The following is a 16,818-nucleotide window of genomic DNA, read 5'->3' on the forward strand; positions in this document are numbered from 1 at the left end:
TGTGAACTTAATCTGATCCTGTCTCAGCCTGGGTAATAATAAATGCCCTAGTTTGTGTGCATGTTTGTGTATGCACACGCAAACCTGGATGTATCATGGGAAATGCAAATTATTTAAATGGAGCTTGTACAAATGAAAAGTTATATGAGGACACAAGTTGTCCTGACCATGCACATAAACACAAACAAATTATGGATATTTGTCAAGATACATTTGTGTGTGAGTTCAAACTGAGATTGTCAATCAAGGTCGCTTAATTTAAATAAAAATGCCCTTTTGTCACTTTCTGCAAAAACTGCACAAAGTGGAATGACTGAACAAAGCAAAGCTTGTAATGTTTGTGAACACCATTTGTTGTGTTGCTATCGAATTACTACTAATGAGGAACCACACAGTAGTGAATGCCCAGTTGTTATGTAAGAGATTAGACATGCTTGAACGCCACAATGGGGGCCATGGAGGAAGTGACGCCCCTTAAGCAACTCCTGCTATATTTAGCCGGGGATTATAATCCAGTAATGATGAGTTTTTCTAAACGAAACCACTCCTCATGTTCCTCAAGAACAAATAGTTCTTGGTGAGGACTTTTTGTTCAACCACTTTCCAGTCTATTTCTTGGTTGTGACATCTGGAAATTCATTTCAGTGCAGTCAAATTTCAAAATAAGAGCCCACACAAAACAGAGTTCACTCACTGATTAATTACAACAAGTTTACTTAACATCTTGTCTACATTGTATATTATTCACTGGAATGGTATTTGTGTGCTATCATGATGATTTACAAAATACAGCATGATGTTCCAACAAGGGTGCATATAATAATATATCGTAGGAGCAGGTTAGAGATTTTGTCCAACCAAGAGGAAAGACTGTTCTGTGTGCATATATTTGACTTTTTATCCATTTGTAATTCTCATTTTCTTTCTAACCCCTAAGTAGGACTGTGCTCATTGTTTTACTGCAGAAAAGTGGATGACATAAGCATCATTTTTTTGGCAACTGACCATGTTACATTAATTCTGGAGTGCAGCCAAAGGGGTGACTGTGATATATTTCATTGCTGTGTTTGCCGTATCCACGGTAGCTGCAGCACACAGGAAAAGCATGCTATCGCCTCATTGCTGTCTGTTAGGGAAAGTAATACCCTTCATTGGCTAAGATAAGGTCCATTAATTATTCTCTCCCTGGCAACATCATCAAAAATGGATTATTTTCTCTATCTTCAAATTAAGGACATTTAAAGCTATTTTCTGCTCTTTATCAGCTATATTAAATGAGAAAAGAGCGTTTTACTTATCACCTGAAGGTCTCAGTGCTACAGTTTGTTTACTTACTAGTTGTTTTAGCAGTTGTAAGTTAATAATTCTTCACTGACTAATAACCAAAGTGAAGAAGAAACAAATATTGACTAGTCAGGAACACAGATGAGCCCCCTGAGCTAAAAGTCAGCTACTGGATTACTGTGAGAGAACACAGCTCTAATTGGTCTCGAGGGCTTTTGCAAGTAAACAGGAACACAGTCTTGAATGTTCATTTGTCCAAACAGGCTAATTACTAGCCTAGCTGTGTGCATCCTTCCATAAAGTAGTTTCTACAGTGGTGAATTTTTGTGTAGTTAACCTCTCTGCGTTTGATGAAAATGAGTAGACATTGCTCAACATATTTACATAATTATTTGTATGAAGAGATCAGAGATTCATTCTGGCATTTAACTTGCACAGTCATCATTGTTTGAAGATAAACGTGCACGAATGCAGGCATTCCCCCTATTGACACTTGATGGATTGAACATTTTCTCTGAGTGAACCATAGTTCAACTCATTGCGTCATTTTACCTAATTTCAGTAGTGGAATGTGTACCCCAACACCCTTCACCTCACCTCACCGGCAACCCAACACCACCGTACTGACCCCTGGGATGCTTTATTTTGACTCATATTTTTAGATATCCTATTGGGCTTCGCACTTTCCTGAATGAGAATGAATGACCACCTGCTGTACACATCCATCAGGCTGGGCAAATCCATCGTGCCATCAGATGAGAAAGACAAAATTTGACACATTAGCAGTGCTTTTCAGCCATTTATGGATTTTATTTTTTGTCAGGAGGTCGCTTTAACACAATATTACAAGGTTAGTCCCAGATTTCCAACATGTCAGGGTGGAAGATTTGAGCATAAACTCTACATCAAATTTAATGGTGAACTCAAAAGTGTGCCTGTATGCTAAAACCTATGATAGAACCATATGTCTCCCTCTACTGCTCAGTGCCCTTGCAGTTTTTTCATTCTTTCACTACACTTTTGTTTTTTCATTCGAACCGTGCATACTAAAAGAAAAGCTTCTGGGATATTGGCTGGTCATGTGGCTTAACCTTTTAGCTGCATCATGCTGCACACTCTGTGTTCAGTGCTGTGTGTGCAGATGGAAACCCGAGGGACTTTAGCTTTAAAACACGACAGTGAATGCAACAGCAGCAGAGCCCATTGTTAACTGCTGATAAAGATGCTGAAGGCCAGTTGCTCAGTTATAGACTGAGCTTGGTCACAGAGTACAACACAGGCGATGAATGATGAAATCAAGTCAAATTTGACATCTCTCTCACTTCTTACACCTGTTGAACACAAAAAAACATGTTCTTATCTTATCAGGCTTCTTGTTACGTAACAAGTGGTCACTCCAGTCTTAGATTCCTATCAGGTGTGTGTGCCATTTCTCCCTCCCTAAAAGCAAATTCTTAAAGGATTGCTCTGCATTTGAGCTTGCTGAGGCTTCACCGTGCTATCACCTCACTTTCCCTGATGCTCTTATCCACAGAGATTTAGAAGGACTAAGTATGACAGGTGTAGTCCCTTGCTTAAGGAACTACAATAACTTTAGCTTTTCAGTATGGGACAGTCACTCCAACCACTAGGCCACCCTATTGTCCAGAGCAAGCTGTAGAGCTTAAAATCCAGTGTCCAGTGCCTGCTGTGCCATCTCATGCCAAAGCAAACACGCCTGAGGGGAAACTGGTTGCAGTTAGAGACTAATAATCAAATCGTCTGGCTCCCCAACCCTCAGCCCACGCTACATTCCCTGCCAATAATATTTCCGTTGCTGCATTTTGATAATGGCTTACAATCAAAGTTCAAAGAGAGTTCATGCCTGCCTTTGATAAAACACTGCTCAATATTTACTGTGGTACTCGGCAGAGCTACTGGCACTGTCAGATTCTGGCCAGTGTGCTGTACACACCGTTCTCATGAAGAGGCTGGCAAGATGAATTCAATAGGATTCAAAAAGTGCTGCACATTCCAGAGAGTCTCCGACAGAGGCGAGGAATGCTGATGCTGGACTTTGGCTGAAGGGAAATCTAAGAAGCATTTACTAATTCATTTTTACAGAATGAGAAGATGTCAATAACTAATACAAAATTAAACACAAACTCTTATTCAGACTGGTCAAACCGAGAAAAACATTTCCCCTGCTTAACCACAGTTCTCATTGGAATGCAAATTTTGTGAGCGATTTTACCAAATGTTAGGACTTTTGTTTAAACTCTTCAGTCATTTGCAGGATCAAGTGGCATCTATTACACTGTTATTATTAAACTGTGGGTGAAAGTGTAAAAAAACACCTGGATTTGAATGAAGATGATATACAGTTTTTCTCAATTCTTAAAACACTAAAACCCATTGGCTGAACAAAGTTCTCAGTTGCCTGAACTCATTTAGCTAACTGTGCAGTCTGTTGTCAATACCTTAAACCATTTCACATGGTAAAACACAATTTGCAGATCTCACTTAGACTTTTCAGCAAATCTATAAACACATTCTCATTTTCAAAACACATTCTGCACTTTAATGCACATGTCATCCATACTGGTAAACACAAGTGGCAACAATCAAATACAAATAGAGAACACATGTCATTGATTGAACACAACCACTCAAAATGTATTTCACTTGTTTCAAATGATGTGACACAACCAATATAAGCCAGTTCAGAGAGCAAACAGGTTGTTGAAGGTGGGAAGGAGAAAGTCTGAGAATGGATAGAAGAAACAATGTGAGAGGACGAGGACAAGTGCATATGCGAGGTGTCAGGGCTGGATACGGAACACAAGAGGCTTCTTCCCCCGTTGCCTCAGGAGGGACAATATTGCTTGTGATGTCGACGAAGTGCGCTGGCCTGACCCAGCCCAAAGACAAGAAGAAGCACATTGATCACATGTTTACTCCTTTGATTTTTGTCCCTTTTAGTATTGTATACTGTAGTACAGTGCATTGTAGGCTGTATACTCTACAATGAACAAATTGTATGGCCCTGAACATTGTGCTTTCCAACAGTACTGACTGCTCAATAGATTTTGACTGGTTGCAGGTTCATATCAACAAAGAACAAGAATTACAGTATCACAGAGACAAAGGACAAGTTTGTGAGATGCATCTCACAAAAAAATAGAAATAGGGGTACAAGGAAGAGGAAGAACAAAAAAAATTGCAAAGAGCAAAGCAGAGTAGTAATTTCTGATCAATTTTGAGCTACTATGAAAGAACATGTTTTTGTTCATCTAAAGACAATGACGGAAAAATATGAAATTTGTTTTGAGATTAAAAATGAACTTCTCCCTGATAACTATATGTTTTGAACAATGTGTTTTCTATTTTTTGGTGTATTGTTTACTGACTGCTTGATAGTGTTTATCATTTTCATCACTTTGTTTATGATTTGAGAGCAGTGTTTGATTTTGAACACAGGTAAAACTGTTTTGAGGCGAAAGTTTCATTTTGCAAGAGGAGTCAGAGGTTTTGTAAATAGTGCTTGAAGATGAGGTTTTGTGTTTAATGTTTTCAGAAAATGGAGCAATTTTCAAAAATTGTGTTTTAGCAATTGAGAAAAACTGTAATATATGTCACTGACCTGGCATCACAAACAGAATAACAAAAGAGTGGTTTTATTCATATGAAATTGTGGAAAAACCCACAATAAGCAGTTATTGGTTTGGAGGACTGACACCCAGCCTGATCCACCTCATTACAGGAACTATTTTCCATCTATCCTCTAACATACAACAACACACTGTTAACAGTGATTGACAGCTACGCCTACAGTGAGATCCGACCCTCCTTATTTAAAGGTAATCCTTACTGACCTCCAGACTGTCCATCATTTTGTATCCCTCACATCACATTTTGATCTATCAGACTTCAGCTGTCAAATCATGGTTCTCGTGATTGTAAATTTTACACCAAACCTACAGTTACTATAGAAGCAACCTAATACTCCAAACGAGCAAAGCACTTTTGATCTGTCGTCACAAGTAAAACGAGTGGATATGCTCTTTTCTTTATCTTTATTTTTATTTGAAAGGGTCAGTGCATATTAATAAACATTTCTGTAAATATGCCAGATTTAGCCAAAAGGCTAGTTTTCATCTGCAGCCCCTGGCCAGATGTTACAATAGGCTACCTGGCTTTAACCTTGGACTGGAATGATCAGTGATTACACAGGAAGAGTATAATAATGTAAACGGAAAACTAAAAGAGGTGACAAAGGGCTGTGAAATATTTGACCTTCTCCAGTGCCTCAGGTTTTCTTCAGTTATTCAAATATCACTGTTTTAACCAAGCAGTCAAAATATGCAAAGTGTTTAAGACAGTAAAGAGACACATTAGTATTATAAATTGCTGTTATGTTGTTAAGGAAAGAAGTAAGTACATACAATGAAGGCAAGACACTACAGGCAAAAACATGCAGTGGTCAATTTTAAGATTTTTCTTTCATGTCTTCTTTCAGATTAGTGGAAAGAAGACATCTAAAATAGATAGCATGTGTTTATTTTACTACACTTTGTCTATTTGCGTCTGTAGATTTCTCCTATAAATTCAGTTAGCATTAGATAATGCCTTCTATTTAAACATAATCTTTTATGGTTTTCATAAAACCATAAAAGATTCATGGTAATATCTATTAGTTAAAATATCTTACCCTATTCACCTGTAGTGTCTTGCAAAATGTATGGAATTTTACTATACACATATCTCTTAAGGCTGTTTTCTCAAAATTAGGTTTTTGTTCTCATAGCCTGAAGTAGAAATCTTCACTTCAGTAGCACTTACATACACCAAACTTTCCAGTTTCATTCCAATCTACATTCTGAAGGTTTTTACAGAGGGCTTGTTCGTATATCTGAGAGCCTGATTTAAACCAGATTTTATTCCTAAAAACATGGCAAAAATGAATTTTTATGGCTGTTGAAAGTATTTTCTGATTTATGGAGTGATACAAAAGAAAATAAATTCCATCTGTAAAAACCTTTCACTCTCATATGTCAACAAAACGAAACAAGAATTGAGAATTGCCTAAATATATGTAATTAACTTGGGAAGTTTAATGGTGATATCACTATTAAAAAGTTTACCCTATTCGTCTGTAGTGTATGTGACAGGAGTACTCAAAAACTTGAAATTTCAGACCAAGCAAAATAATGAGCTTTGCTCTTTGTTTAGCTGAATAAAGAAACAGTTAACCCACTGTAAATTGTCTATGCAGCTCTTCTCAAACCTGCTGGTAACTTTTAATCAGTCAAGTCTGTTATGTCACGTCTGTGATAAATTCCCAATTGCTGTAGAGATAGATAGAGATATGGAGTGGACACAGCTCATCAAGCAGCCCACCCATTAATCCCATTCCTTCGATTTGGCATAGCCAAAAGGTGAGAGACGCATCCATCTTGATGCTCATGTCAGTGAAGCAGATTTGATTTGTCAGGCAGTGTAACCTTGAGGCTTGTTACAGTGGTTCACATGTATCTTTTCTCTCTCACACGATGCGATAAGTGATGGGTTTCCATAGGAGTGTAACACACAGGTGCAGCATCATTTTTCTCAAGTGATCCTTCAGTGTAGCGCATACCCACTCGCTGTGAAATTATTACCTGGGGGCATGTTGTAGAATATGTTACAGATTTGTATCCATATCCAAAACCAGAAGCATCTCAGACCCTTTTAGTGGCAGAAATCAAATTTCAAGCATGAAAAAATTTAAAATAGAAAAAAATTATGTTGGACTTGTTGCATTCTACACCATTTTATTGAGCAAAAACTTGTGTCTGCGAGATAAAATACTCTTATGCACATTAATATACAATAAATTCCATTTCTTCCAGTAGTGTCTCTGCCTACCGTACAGGATGATTACTTAATTTGTGAGAGCAGTGCAATGGTAAACATCCCTAAAAAAACAGGGATGCTGCATACATGGTAACTTAACACTTTCTTTCACCCTGACTCTGTTCTGACCTAACTGTTACCCCGCCCACCATAACCTCTGGTGCAGCAACTAAGTAGACAGCATCTCTGTGTGACCTCATTATGGGATCAAAGGTCCTCTGACTCAGGGATGAGCAGAGGCTCAAGGGAAACAGCAGGGAAGGGGACTGGATCGCCCACCGACACCCACCCCAGAGCAGATCTGTTGAAGGAGGGTCGGTTGACTGCCGCATCCCCCTGGAGCTCTGGGTAGTCAGGGAGAGGTTCCACCTGGAGGGACTTGATGGGAGCCCGTCTTGGTGCCTTACCGAAGCCACCAAACGGGGTTGCCACCCTGGAGGTGACAGGGTGACAGTGTTTTAACAGTAGTCGTCATGTGCTAATGAGAGGGACTGCAGTGACATTTGAAGTGATGCAACTAATTAAAGCCAAGCAAAGACTTTGACCAGAGAGAGAGACTGCTTAGAGTGAAGCACACTTTTGTACATTGTGAGTTAGATGGACAGTACTTTGCTCACTCAGTCAGCATTTGTGTCCATGATGAATTAAAGCCAGCCTATGTTAGTTTTAAATAACACAATATCTCAATTGAATTTATAGGCAATAAAACACACTCAGAGGTTTTGCTGCTACAGCCTTACTTGTGTGTTGTGTGGTATGACCAATAGCATATGGTTGCTCTATATAATCGCCATTACTGAGTCAGTTTTAAGGCTTTATGAGTCTCCTCTACTTGTGCTACTGTATACCATTGTCTAGCATTTACCATCCTCCCATAACACAGTGACTGCTGTTTACCGAAAGATACTGTACATAAGCTCACTTTAAATAACAAATGTTCATATTTTGCATGTGTCTGCTTCTTTAAAGTGGGCATTTTATAGGCATTTTTAACCTGTAAGGTTATTACCTGTTGAAACTTTTGTAGCCTGGTAGGTCAGGTTGGGGCTCTGGCTCGGGCATATGGGTGTTGAGCGTGTCAGCCAAGGCCGGGTCACTGATGATGGCCTGCTCCCAGGGTGAGTGGTAGGACTTTGGTACAGCTGTACGGTTGAACTTCTCTGGAGGGATGTCTTTCAAAGGACCTCCATACCCTAGGTGGGTGCACAACATAGACAGTGATGATTAAAATAGGGCTTTCTATAGTTTTTTTCCATTCCTTTTGCATCTATTTATTTGTATTTTTAAATTTTATTCAATGCTGGAGTCGGGTTTGGGTATTTCAACACACATGGTTAGTAATGAAGTGAAACTTAAGAGCTAAATTGCAAACTATTTTCACTGTTTCTTAAACAGCAACAACAAAACATGCTTTCCAAAGAAAGCCTTCCCTTTGATTCCCTTTTGTGGCATATAAAACGATCAAGGCATAGGCGGCGCTAGGCTATTTTTAGGGGTGCTGAAGCACCCCTAAAAATCATCTCAGCACCCCTGAAAAATAAAGTCCTTATCACTGTGATTTTGTGAAATCGTTTAGTGCTCAAACGTTATTACTTCTCCAAACCTGATTTTAGCGATGGAACAGGATAAATGACGACAGGCTCAGCTCAGTTGTAGCCTAAAGTCAACAGCCTATCTGCGATTCCCTGAACGAGGGCGCCTCAGCCTACTCTTCAGTCTGTGCAGATAACTTTGGGGGAATTCGGTCGTCAGAGTATGGCTACTTTCAACCACTGAAAAGGTATGGCTAATGGAGTGAAAATTAAATCTAATCGACTGAACATGTTAAGTAGGCTACAGGTGTAGTATTTGTGGAACCAATCTGTAATTCCCTGATCACAATGATGGCAATTATATCTGAATTAGCCTAGCTTATTCACCACGGAGTCCAATTTTGTTGTGCAACGTTAGACAAAATTGCTAACTGTAGGCAAATGTAGCTTAGGAGTAGCCTATAACGATTAAAGTGTGCTATTAATAGCCTGCCGTAACGGCTTGAGCACCGCTACCTCCCTACCAGACACTTTCTTATTTTTAACTGTCAATGCAAATGAAAAATAAATAATTCGACCTGACGGATCATCAGACTCATTCACATCAGAACTGAAACACTGGAAGAACAAACCCTGACTCACAGTCTGTTTCCCCATAGATGGATATACATTTCTTTTTTTTAAAGAAAACAGCCAGGTTCAGGTGATAAAGTATAAGATAAGCCTTTAACATTATCCCACTGCACTGAACAGCAACCCCATATTCACATATGTTATAAATAGGTGAATGTATAACCATGGGTAGCCTACACGATACATTCTCTGTTGATTAGTCGATTACATTTGCCTTCTGGTTGACAGCACAAAGGAGTGAGGAGAATAGAGAGGGAGAAGGGCAGAGAGCAAGATGAACAAGGTGAGAAAATGGCTAGGTAGCCTTAAGACACACACACACACACACACACACACACACACACACACACATATATATATATATATATAGTAGGACTACTGTGTTTTTTGTTTTCTTTTTTATTTGATTATTTCCTAGTTGATTACAAAATGTTTTGTATGTGATTGTCAGTGATATGACAGAGGGAGGGGGATAGAGAGAGAAAGCAGGATGGAGAGAGAGTGGACAAAGAGAGGGACCTGGTAGAACCAGGTGAGAAAGTGGACATATATTGTATGGGCAAAAACATTTAAAACACTTAAAATATTCCATTCACATTATATTTACATATGCATTTCATAGAGGACTAGGCTCTTAAGAAAAAGAGATGTTGGAGATTATTCATCATTTAGCTGTATAACCATATCAGTTTCTATCAATGATGTAAATGAAAAAGTTGAAAATCAACAGCAGAAAAAAACATGAATAATCCTGTCTAAAAATATGTTAAGGCTTATTTTACCAGTTCAAGGTACTGTATGTGTGCTGCAATAATCATGCTTTGTAGTTGCCATCTTTTTTCACAGCAGATGCCTTGAATCTGTTGATAGTTTGTCATAATTGCATGTCTCAATCTGTCCACAAAACTCACAAGATTGTTTTTATGATTTAAGGGTTTAAAAAAAAAAAAATCTTACGGGGGCATGCCCCCGGACCCCCCTAGCTTAACTGCTATCAACTTTTCATTAAGGGCTGAGCCCCCCCAAAGGTCAGATCCTAGAATCACCCCTGGATCAAGGAACGGTCAGCTGGTCATGAGTAAACTTGATTAGGAGTGCATGCAGTCTGCTGATGTCTCATCACATGATTTATTGGTACTAAAGTTAAAAAATGTACCTCTTACTGCCATTTGAGGTTGCTTTTTCTTAGCTTTAAAGTACTTAGTGTTACGTGAAATGTGTGTGTGTGTGTGTGTGTGTGTGTGTGTGTGTCTGTCTGCATGTATGCCTCTCCCGCCTAGTCTATGTGTGTTGATGGGAGAGGCCAATCCAAAGCACTATCCTTCAAACCGAGCACTTCACTCAGGGGGGCTTGCAAGCTCAGGCATTACATAACACAGGGCGTCATGTCACGTCCTAACCGCTCACAATGAACAATCCCCCTTCCTGAGTTTATGTTTTGCCCTGAGGAGGAAGCAGGAGAGGCCAAACAGACCCAAGGAGAGGTTTACAGATTTCGGGGAGAATCTATTACAAAACATAGTGTAAAAGATTTTCTGAGGCCATGGAAATTTTTCTTGTGGTTGAGCATTTGGCTGAGTTGATATTTTTGTGGTAAAGGACTGTCACACACCCCACTCTATGCACTCTGTGTGGAGATGAAAGAAGGATCCCAAAAAGCACTGAAAGGCCAGAGAGGAAGACTTTCCAAAACATTCAAATGTGGCATAATTTTTGAGAAATGGTTCTATAATCAAAAACACATTTGATTTTGATTTGTCTATGCTTTGTCTTGAGAATGGCACAAAACAATTCAAATGGACATAAGAGTACATTTTTAGAAGGTTTTAACAGCTACGGCACCATGCATCCTATCGTGAATGATCATATAATGTTGTTACCAATTTCTAGCTAATACTTTCAAAATCTTCAGCATATTATCAATTCTTGTCTTATTTAAGCTCTTTTATAATCTAAAGTTCACCGTGTATCACTATAGCCTGTTAAAGACATTTTGCATTACAGGGGCATGGAACATTGGTGGGTGAGTGTGCTATTTCAAGAGTCCTAACCATTTGATACCTACTGCACTCTGGCCTGATTTCTGCTACAGCTGGAGTGACTTCATTGAGACACTGAAAGTTGGTGTCTGGTCCTGAGCTCCAGAAATAAAACCCAACCCCTGTGCTGACGTACTCGCCCCTAAATCAGTATTGGTTTTGTGTCAACTGGGCAGAATTTAGACACGAGGGAGGATGTGAGTGCCACTGATGGTATCAGTGGCACGAGAGGCAAACAGGAAACACTTCCGTGGGTAAAAATCAACATTTCTTTCCTTAAAAAGATGGTCAAAGTTGATTGTAACGAGAAGGGGGAAAAAGAGGTGGAGAGTGAGAGCAATGTGGGAATGTGGAGAAGTAGCTACAGTATAAAACAAGGGAGTGGGATGAAGATAGAAAGACAGAGAAAGAAAGGAGACAGGCAGAGAGAGGGAGAATGAAAAACATGTAATCATATTATGCCTGAGGCCAGAAGATTCCAGGCAAGAAGAAAATGCTTTCCTTTACGATCAAAGCCTGCCTGAGTACATACAATGAAAAACAGCTGAATCCTTATCAAAACTCCATACATCCAATGCTTTCTGGAGAGCACATCCACACAGTTTATCCACCAGGAGCAGTACCATCTCGCGTGAGCTGTACTACATTCAGTATTGTTAAAAAACAAAAACAAAAACAAAGGGGAAGATCGGTATGGCAAAATTATACCAAACATGGTAATGAAGCCAAACCTTTGCAACATATGACAGGGACAATCATAATAGATAAAATACTCCGCTCAGGACTGGGTGATGATGTAATAGATGGGAAGCAGTTGTATTATTCTGCAGAAACAGAGACTAAGTAAGATCACTGAGGGGAACCGAGGTCAACTGGTTTGTCAATCCAACCTCAGCTACAGTACATCATTGCTGCAATGGCTTTGGGTCCCTGAACTCTTGGTTGTATTGTTACCTACCCGGGGCGATGCTGTCTGGATTTGGCACCATGCTTCTATCTGGTGTGTCAGATGGCACAGTAGGCGATTGGTCAACATCCACGTTGTTCTCGCCGCTGTGGCTGCCCATGGCACTCCCATTCTCAGTCTGAGAAACCATTATGTTCTAAAAGAAAGATCCAAGAGGTGAGTTAAGCTTAAAAGAAAAGGTAAATACAAATTTGCATTTTTTGGGATTCAAATTTCACTTTTGACCTGGAACAGTAGCTGACAAAATAATCTCCATCTTTTCTGGAGCTTTTGACCCTCTCCTCAGCAGATGGAGTTGGAAATTGTACATGAAACATGCATTTACTGATTTCTTTTTTGGTAAGAGCTCCAGAACAGTTAACCTTATGGTGATATTTTTCTATCAACAATTTCCTATCTCATGGCACAATGGATCATTTTAGGAAGATGGCAAAAGTATTCAGCTATATCTGTTATGACATATTTCGAATTCTTGAATTAAAATGAAAAATGTGAGTTGCATGCATAGTAAAGTGGCATAGTAGTTTTAATGATTCTTATTAAAACCAAATTTCCCACTTTTTCCATTTTTCATGTGGACTCAAAGCAGTTAACAAACCTCAATCTTCCAACAACAAGAAGCAGAGAAACTGTATGCGTGTCACTTTTCCCTAACATTAGAAACATTGTGTTGTGGGCTGGGACGAAATGTACCACAGCCCAAGCATCCAGCTTTCATCCCTCTGAAAGATATTTATGATGATTTACTCCAGGACTTCCTTAGGAAATGTTGACAACTTGAAATAAAATCCCTCCGTTGCCCCGAGCAATAAACAAACCAGAGATATGCGAGTTCTCCTCACTTCAAAGATGAGGCGAAAAAACTTCCCTGGAGGATAATAATTATTTTATCTGTGGACTTCATGAGTGCAATGAAAAGTATACAAAGCCACAACACAAACAAATGAAAGAGGATATAACTAGGACTGCTAAGTAATTAGATATAACAAAGATAAACTTACTTTATCTTAGTTCAATTTTAATGAGAGTTTTGATACATACATTGTTTTATTTCTGACCAGGTCAGGCTAAGATAAGCACTGATGGGGAAAAAGAAAAAGCGGACTTGGCACACTGCCCATCAATACACAAAAGGACATTAATAAAGCTACTTATGACCGCTGGAAGACTTTTATAACTACTATTCTGTGCCACTCCATGTCTGGAGAGCACGAGTCAAATAAACACTTTAAGTGCTTCATCTTTTCCACATATACTTTGTCAGGATGTAAGGTATTGTGCAAATGTTTTTCAAATGATGGAGGCGGAACATGACTGTGCTTGAAGAAAACACGCTCTGGCAGTGTGACGTGTTACAATAACCACTTTATCAAAGTGTGTTTTGATAATCCATATCAATCTACTGTGAATGTATGTGTATTTAAAACTTTTTTTTAGGGAAAATACAATTATTTGCCTTCTTGCTAAGAATTGACAGAGCCATTGTAGCTGTTTCCCTGCTTCCAGTCTTTATGCTAAGCTAAGCTAATCTCCTTCAGAGCTCCATAGTTAACGCACATACTTGTACGTGGTATTTATCTACTCATGTAACTCTTGGCAACAAAGCGTTTCTATGTATTTTCCAAAAAGTTTAACTACTCCTGTAACAAACAATTTAGACAGAATTCAATGATTATTTTTTTTCTCGTGCATGTGTGTTGTTGTATGTATTCATTCATATGTGATTATTGCATCACAGTTTCTGCTTACATTGAGCTGCTGGTTGTTTTCATTCTGGATGCTCTCAAAAGTGTATTTTTCTGAGCGTCTCTGGCGCATTTTGAAGAGACGAGAGCCCCGGTTTGAGGTAAGAGACAGCTCCTCCAGCATGATGTCCTTAGGCGCATTGACTTTCTTCCCAAGAGCCATCTCTGTATCTGGACACAAAGAGACAAACAAAAGACTAAAGAGCTTGTGTATACAATAAATACTTGTAAATTGATCTGACTTCTGACAAGACAAATTCATTTTTCTATTTCCTATACTCCCACCTATCAAACCTCATTGAACACAAATTATATTCACACAGAAAAAAGCCTGCTGCAAAAAGCCCTCTACATGGATTGCTGACTTGGTACTCCTGCTGATATGATGAATGAGCAATTATCTCCCCTCGTAATCCACTCATGTCTAGTGCTTGTTTTGTGGTTAGCGCCACATGCTAGCTACTGCATGCTGATCATGGAGATGTCATAGGCCTATATACAAGTGGTAGGCGCATAATTTGCCAGAATATCTTTCAGCTGTCAGTAGCCCTCAGACCCAGCCACACAGTTGCCCTCACCCTGAAATAGCGTGTTCAAAGGACAACGACAAAGGGATTAGTTACTTTGGCCCATAAAAGTATTCATTTGCTTATTTATAGTCAGGGTCATAGAAGGGAGGGTTGGCCACTGCTGCGATGGCAAATGGTGGGCTCATACCTTCTATAAAGTGAACGTGTCCACTGCATGTCTGTGTCTGGCAGGGTGAGACAGTCTTTACAGTAAAGTTAATGTGTCTGTCAATTAAATGTGTATTTTAAGTTATGGTGTTAAATCCGTGTCTATGTCATTGTTGATGAAAAAAGAATGTGAGGGGGGTGGAAGGAGCAGGATGTGAGGATAAGAAGAGAAGGTGAGATAGAAACAGTAGCAAAGAAAGGATGCAACTAGAGAAAGAGAGCGAAACTGAGAGGTCAGAGGGATTAGAAAACAGGGAAGTGAAGAGGAGATGATACTGCTACCTTCCTGGGCTTGAACCTCCCTACAGATTGCTGCCGCCTGCATTTTCCTCTCCCTGGTCGTCATGGTGGAGAACTGTGACATGGCTGCCCCTGGAGAGTCGGGGGTGAGGCAAAAAGTCACAGGAAACAAAGCACATCAGTACCCCCTTGTTCCAAGGTAAAACAAGACACAAAAGCAAGACAACACGGCTGCATGTTGGCCATCGATTGGCCAGCATTGAGCATCCACACCACGCACAAAGACCCACCGAAGCAAATAGAAGTGATTGGGGCAGTGAAAAGGGCAAAGTTAGCACATCCCTTTAAATAACCTTGGGTTATTAAACGCCAAGCACACACTCTTCAGACATGGCAACCAGCTGTGTCAGGGGCCTGGGAATCAATGTTTGAAATTACCCAAGTGGGCTGAAAGGACACAGATAGAGACCATAGTGCTGTCACAGAAAACACGTGAGACAGTGAATGAAATAACACAGCGGAAAGTTTACTCCAAGGTGTCAGTGAACACAACACATATGTTTCATTCCAATCCAAAATGCTTTTCACAAAGTTTCTTGATGGAACATAGGAGCCTATCAATAGCTAAAGTATATTCCCCATGCATATCACAGTTTTGGCTAAGTAGATTAAAAGGCAAGTTTGCAAAGTTTACTTTTAGCTTCAATAAAATCAGCTTCCGAATCTTGAACCTCCATAAAAATGCCAAGCAATAAGACAAAAGGTTTTATTGCAAAAACATGTATATAAAAATAATTTAAGAGAATAGAATAGGCAAGCTGTGTGATTGACTGGAAAATGAAGAGAGAGCAACTGCAGGTGGTGGTGAGAATCCTGATTCAAAGTGGAAGTGTAACGTTAGAACTAGATAGCACACCTGTGGAGAGGCCCGAGTGATGGCTTACCTGTCCTGAAGGACCCTCAGGGCGGAGTCTCAAGTTGTGCCTGTCTCCTCAGGGTAGGAAGTCAGAAAGGTGAGAGGCAAGAGGTTCAGACTTAGTAGTGCGACCCGTGTGGGTGCTTGCGTTCCCCGGCACTGGGGCTTGTCGTGGGGAGGGTGGGCAGAGGGGGCTGTATCCGACCCGACTGACTGAGTGACCGAATGAGTGGGTGGGTGTCAGTTTGACTGTTGTCATTGGTATTTAGTTCACAAGCGGAAGGGTGACTAAATTTAGAGCGCTGCCACTACTACTAACTTTACCCTCCATCTAGCTATCTATCTTCCTGCCAGTGATGTTACAGAAGCTGGAGGATCTATATAACTGATTTCAAATCAGTTCATATGCCACAGAGGCTACTTCTGCAGTTGATTAAGAGTGTGGGAGAAATTCAAAAAAATTTGAATTAAGAATTAGCTCTCCAGCAGAGAAATTAAAACAGTTAGTGTAGCTAAAGGTTATGTAAAAATTGATAAAATAGTTGGCTACAAGTTAAGGATAAATGTTATGTTAATGATAAATGTTAATACAATTGTGAAAGTGATAGAGAACTAGTTTGTACGTCCAGCTTCTGCAAATCGAAGTGGTAGTACGGTAGCATGAACATAAACTTAACCAAACCAACCTAAACATAAAAATATATATATATACTGCATATATATTCTAACATGACATCTAGTTTTCAATTAATTCAAATAGACACACTTTAGAAAGTGATGGATAGTGTTGATAAAGGGGTACTTGAGTTCATCTGACAGCGTCCATCCGGTGGTTCATCTGACCACTGGTC

General features: G+C 39.6%; 1 protein-coding gene across 1 annotated transcript; it reads right to left on the bottom strand.

The window, feature by feature from the left end:
• Positions 1 to 6,357: 6,357 nt before the first annotated feature.
• On the bottom strand, positions 6,358 to 16,372 carry LOC116039933 (myozenin-2-like). Its single transcript, XM_031285137.2, has 6 exons — positions 15,996 to 16,372; positions 15,094 to 15,183; positions 14,079 to 14,245; positions 12,321 to 12,465; positions 8,168 to 8,351; positions 6,358 to 7,591 (listed from the first exon to the last, which is right to left on the bottom strand). The coding sequence occupies exons 2-6, from the start codon at positions 15,173 to 15,175 to the stop codon at positions 7,366 to 7,368; spliced, it is 804 nt and encodes a 267-aa protein (XP_031140997.1). The 5' UTR covers positions 15,176 to 15,183; positions 15,996 to 16,372; the 3' UTR covers positions 6,358 to 7,365.
• Between the last annotated feature and the right edge of the window lie 446 nt (positions 16,373 to 16,818).

The sequence above is a fragment of the Sander lucioperca genome, chromosome 17 (genome assembly GCF_008315115.2).
Source record: "Sander lucioperca isolate FBNREF2018 chromosome 17, SLUC_FBN_1.2, whole genome shotgun sequence".
NCBI classification, from domain to species: Eukaryota; Metazoa; Chordata; class Actinopteri; order Perciformes; family Percidae; genus Sander; species Sander lucioperca.

Coding starts and splice junctions, on each gene's coding strand:
- LOC116039933 (XM_031285137.2), bottom strand. CDS start 15,175: ATGTCACAGTTCTCCACCATGACGACCAGGGAGAGGAAAATGCAGGCG. Junction 14,246..15,093: donor GGAGGTTCAAGCCCAGGAAG/GTAGCAGTATCA, acceptor CTTTGTGTCCAG/ATACAGAGATGGCTCTTGGG. Junction 8,352..12,320: donor TCCAGACAGCATCGCCCCGG/GTAGGTAACAAT, acceptor GCACCCACCTAG/GGTATGGAGGTCCTTTGAAA.